The sequence below is a fragment of the Podarcis bocagei genome (genome assembly GCF_964188305.1).
Source record: "Podarcis bocagei genome assembly, chromosome: 5".
Classification (NCBI taxonomy): Eukaryota; Metazoa; Chordata; class Lepidosauria; order Squamata; family Lacertidae; genus Podarcis; species Podarcis bocagei.
The window spans coordinates 95,356,272-95,361,087 of NC_138129.1; the positions used below are offsets into that span (position 1 = coordinate 95,356,272).

Here is a 4,816-nt window from a genome sequence, read left to right on the forward strand (position 1 = left end):
TGTTCCAATACAGCTCCTTGCCTAGGGAGCTTAGGTATGCCTCTGGTACAGAGTTCATGCTAGGAACTTGCGGATCCGAGACTGAAATTTAACTTGGCGAGTTACCTGGGACTGTGGCCTTCTCAGGCCTCAGAATCCTTTCCAGACACAGGATGGACACACAACAACACCCCTCTTGCTATTTCCACACTCTAGGAAGGTTTTGCGTTGGCCAAGCCTGGTGTTAAGTATTAGATGCCTCCTAAACTTCTGTCTGTGCCTTATAAAGGGTACATTCAGAATGTAGGAAGCTCCCTTGCACCAAGTCCAACCAAGGATCCACCTAGATCAGTATTGCTACACTCCCTAGCAGCTCTCCAGCTTTTTGGACTAGACATCTCTACCTGGAGATGCCATGGATCTAACCTGGGACCTTCGACATGGAACGCAGATGCTCTACCACTGAATAGTGCCTTCTGTCTGCTCCACTTGGAAGTTCCAGCCCCTGGATAACTGCCTCGGAGACCTTAAGTTGGAAAATGCTCCCTCCAGATATGGCTGGTCAGGGATCGGCTATAAAGAATGTCAGTCCTCAAGAGGGCAAGGAGTTGGCCAACTTGGGATATGGGGAACTGGTGTTGATTAAAGTGGAGCAAAGCCTGATAAGGCAGGGAAAAGGAGGGTATTGTTTATAAATATAGAATTGTAGAGTTGGAAGGGACCACAAGGGTCATCAAATCCAATCCCCTGCAATGCGGGAATCTTTCACCCAATGTGGATTAACAGTCTCTAGCTATACCAACTGAGCTATATATACAGCAGGCTTTTTTGGCCTGGTATACTCAAGGCAACCTAGCAGTTCAAAAGTACGTCAAAGTGCAAGCAGATAAATAGGTACCACTCCAGCAGGAAGGTAAACAGTTTCCATGCACTGCTCTGGTTTGCCAGAAGCGGCTTAGTCATGCTGGCCACATGACCCGGAAGCTGTACGCTGGCTCCCTCGTCCAGTAAAGCAAGATGAGAGCAGCAACCCGAGTTGTCCGCGACTGGACCTAATGGTCAGGGGTCCCTTTACTCAAGACAGGATCTAGCAACATACTCTATTTAAAATATGTAAATATCACTGCTCCAAAACATATGTATGTACTATCCAAAGAAAGCCCTCAGTAACTGGAGTACAACTCCCATGCGGCCATTTGTTCTTCTGGGATAATGTTACAAGAGCCTTTTGGATGAAATCTGCCCGTGTCACAAAGAAAGGGCAACACCACCAACTGCCCAGTGTTTCGAACCACTTTGCCGTGCTCTCAGCAGACATCCACATCTAAGATCAGCTGAGCCCTTTAAAACATTTAAGCTCTGCCATCACAGGATAGCACCACTCTTTTTCAAGAATTGTGAATGCGTGTCTCAGCTTTGAACGACTCTTTCCCAGCAGAAATGCCTGTCTTTGTTATTTCCATCTCTTATGCTTGTAGTCTGCGTGGTTTGTGCAGACAGTCTAATGGCATCAAGAGGATGTTTTGAGACAAACCCCACATAACTCAGCCAAAGGAAGGACATTTGCTTCCTTTGCCTCCAACCTGCTTTTTCCTCTATATCCCTAGATGCTATAACCCAGATCAGTGCTGTGCCTGCTGCATCCTTTTATTATTATCATTATTATTTATTGAATTTATATACCGCCCAGTGGCGTAGCGTGGGGGTTGCAGGGGGGGCCGGCCGCAACATCTGGGGGTTAGGGTTAGGGGGCACAAATCCACGGGTTAGGGGGCGCAAATTACTTGCCTTGCCCCGGGTGCTGACAACCCACGCTACGCCACGGATACCGCCCTATACCCAGAGGTCTCAGGGCGGTTCAAGAAGCGACCAACTGCTGCCCCACAATTTGAAGGGGGAAGAGAAATTAGCACCCATGCCCTCCCCAGCCCAGAGACGGCAGAAACACAAGTGCAGCTTAAACAATGTCAAAATATTTAATACGTGTTGCACACGCCAGAAGTTTACAATTGCCATACAAAAACACATCAACCGGAGGAAGAATATTGTACAAAGCGTCCTCAGAGGTCCTCTCTCCCATAACCTTTATAAAACAAAGGCTGGGAGTAATCGCCCCAGGGAAGCTTCGCTGGAGAGGTCTGCAAACACAGTTCCAACACACCTTCTCAGCCCTTCAAGCCTAGTGCTTTAGGGGCTTATCCTCCCCCCACAAAAAAAAACCCTAATCTTACAGCAAACTTTCCAAGGGTTGCTCGGAAGAACATGCTCTGCGCGGCACGAAAACAAGGCAAGGGTATGACCTTCAGAACCGCTTTGACCGGAGGATGGATGGATGGAAAGAGGGGAGGGAAGGAGGGCAGGAAAACGCTGAGCTGCTTCCACGCAGACTGCAAAATCACAGCCGGGGGGACGGAGGAGAAACCATCCTTCCAGCCCACCCCGTCCAAAGTTTTAAACGCCGGATACTGCCCTGGTCCAGTCGCGCCCGCATCCCTCCGCGGGAAAAGAACGGGTGGCGCACGGAAGGAGCTTCTCGTCGAGAGCAGCCGGGACGCTTTAAATCCGAAGCAAACCCGGATCAACGTGCAGGCCCCCCCCTCTTCCGCCCCCCCCCACCCGTGGTCCCAATAATATGCAACCGGGGGAAAATAGGCAAGTTCAGAAAGCCACGATGGCCGTGCTCCAAGGGTTGAGGTTGCGCAGCATGGACTCGTCGCAGCAGATCGGCCCCGGCTCGGCGTCCGTTGCTGCTCCGGCCGACGCCTCGTCCTTGTCGTCGTCTTCCTCGTCTTCCCTCCGCCGGCGCCGCCCGGAGCCCGAGGGCTTTTTGCCGAGCAGTCCCGAGAAGCTGGAGCCGAAGATACTGATGAGGCTGGCCACGTTGCCCGTCTCCAGGTCGCCGCCGTCGTGGTGCCTGGGGTTCTGCGGCTCCCGCTCCCTGCGCGGCTTCTTCAGCGGGGAGCTCCCCGACGGCGCGCCCTCGCCTCGTTGCGCAGCGGCGCCCCGCTTCCTGGGGCAGCAGGGCGGAGAGGGAGCCTCGGCCGGCTGCTTGCCGGCATCCGCCGTCGGAGAAGAGCAGCCGCAGCCGCCGCAGCAGCGCCGCGCCAGCCGATTAGCATCCCAGTCCGGCGCGAGGTTCCGCGGCGACGGGGGAGCCCTGCGCTCCGAAGGCAGCGCCGCCGGCTGCAGGAAAAACGGAGGCGAGGGAGGAAAGACGGGCAGCCTCGAAGGTGGTCCTCCTCCTCCTCGGAGCGGATCCGCACCAGGCGCCATCGGCCCCGGAGCAGCAGCCGGGAAAGGCGCCGTCTGCGCGCCATCCAACTCGCTCAGGTAGACCTGCCGGGCGCTGCGCAAGACGAGCGAGACCAGGAGGTTCCGGTGCAGCTTGACGCCGCCGCGCTGGCCCCGCGCGCCGTACATCTTGCCCAGCGAGATGCTGACGATGCGCTGCGCCTCCAGCTTGCAATCCATGCCCGACGGGATGCCCCCGGCCCGGCGCGCAGGGCCAGGAGGGGCGGCGCGGCGAGCCGCTCGCTGCCCAAAGCGAACGCAAGCGGGAGCAAAAACACACTGTCCGCGCAAAACACACTGCGCGTCTCCGTCGAAGGAACAGCCAGCAGAACCTCAACATCCGCCGCGCTCCATCCCGCGGCCGATTGAAGGCAGCCCAGCCCGGAGCGCGCGGTTTTGAGAACGCAGCGCATTGCGCCCGAGCCAATCAGAGCAGCGGGCGGTTGCCCGGCTCCGCCCACCCCTGTCTAGCCTCCGGCGCGCGCCCGGCTTCCTCCCTCATGCGCGCGCCCGCCCCTGCGAGCTCGGCCAATGGGGAGCGTGGGAAGCGAGATTCGAATGGGTCCTTGGCCCCGCCCCTCCCGCTTGCTGAGCCCGCGCTTCCAAGAGGCGAAGCGTTCCTTGCGCGCTGGGGGCTGCAAAGAAGGGGTTGGTTGCAAGAAAGGTTTTTTTTGTGCAGATAAGCGAACCTCTCCCAATTCAGCAGCAGCGCTTGTTCCCCCGGGAAGCGTGCATGTGCAGGATCGCAGCCTTTCTGCACCCTCTTGGCGTTTCCAGATGATGCAAGCTTTTTTTATTCTTTTGATATTGCTCACTCCCTGTTTTATTCCCTCCAACATTTCTCCGATGAAAACAGGGACCTCCTACTCCATACCCTCCAACATTTCTCCATTGAAAATAGGGACCTCCTACTCCATACCCTCCAACATTTCTCCATTGAAAATAGGGACCTCCTACTCCATACCCTCCAACTTTTCTCCATTGAAAATAGGGACATCCTACTCCATACCCTCCAACATTTCTCCATTGAAAATAGGGACATCCTACTCCATACCCTCCAACATTTCTCCATTGAAAATAGGGACCTCCTACTCCATACCCTCCAACATTTCTCCGGTGAAAATAGGGACCTCCTACTCCATACCCTCCAACATTTCTCCATTGAAAATAGGGACCTCCTACTCCATACCCTCCAACATTTCTCCGATGAAAATAGGGACATCCTATTCCATACCCTCCAACATTTCTCCAACGAAAACAGGGACATCCTATTCCATACCCTCTAACATTTCTCCATTGAAAATAGGGACATCCTATTCCATACCCTCCAACATTTCTCCATTGAAAATAGGGACATCCTATTCCATACCCTCCAACATTTCTCCACTGAAAATAGGGACATCCTACTCCATACCCTCCAACATTTCTCCACTGAAAATAGGGACATCCTATTCCATACCCTCCAACATTTCTCCACTGAAAATAGGGACCTCCTACTCCATACCCTCCAACATTTCTCCACTGAAAATAGGGACCTCCTACTCCA

The 4,816-nt window shown here is 54.4% G+C and overlaps 1 protein-coding gene across 1 annotated transcript; it reads right to left on the reverse strand.

Annotated features, from left to right (window-relative positions):
• Nucleotides 1-1,941: 1,941 nt before the first annotated feature.
• Nucleotides 1,942-3,656, reverse strand: IER5 (immediate early response 5). Its single transcript, XM_081194627.1, has one exon. It carries the CDS (start codon nt 3,448-3,450, stop codon nt 2,638-2,640), a length of 813 nt encoding a protein of 270 aa, XP_081050753.1. The 5' UTR covers nt 3,451-3,656; the 3' UTR covers nt 1,942-2,637.
• Between the last annotated feature and the right edge of the window lie 1,160 nt (nt 3,657-4,816).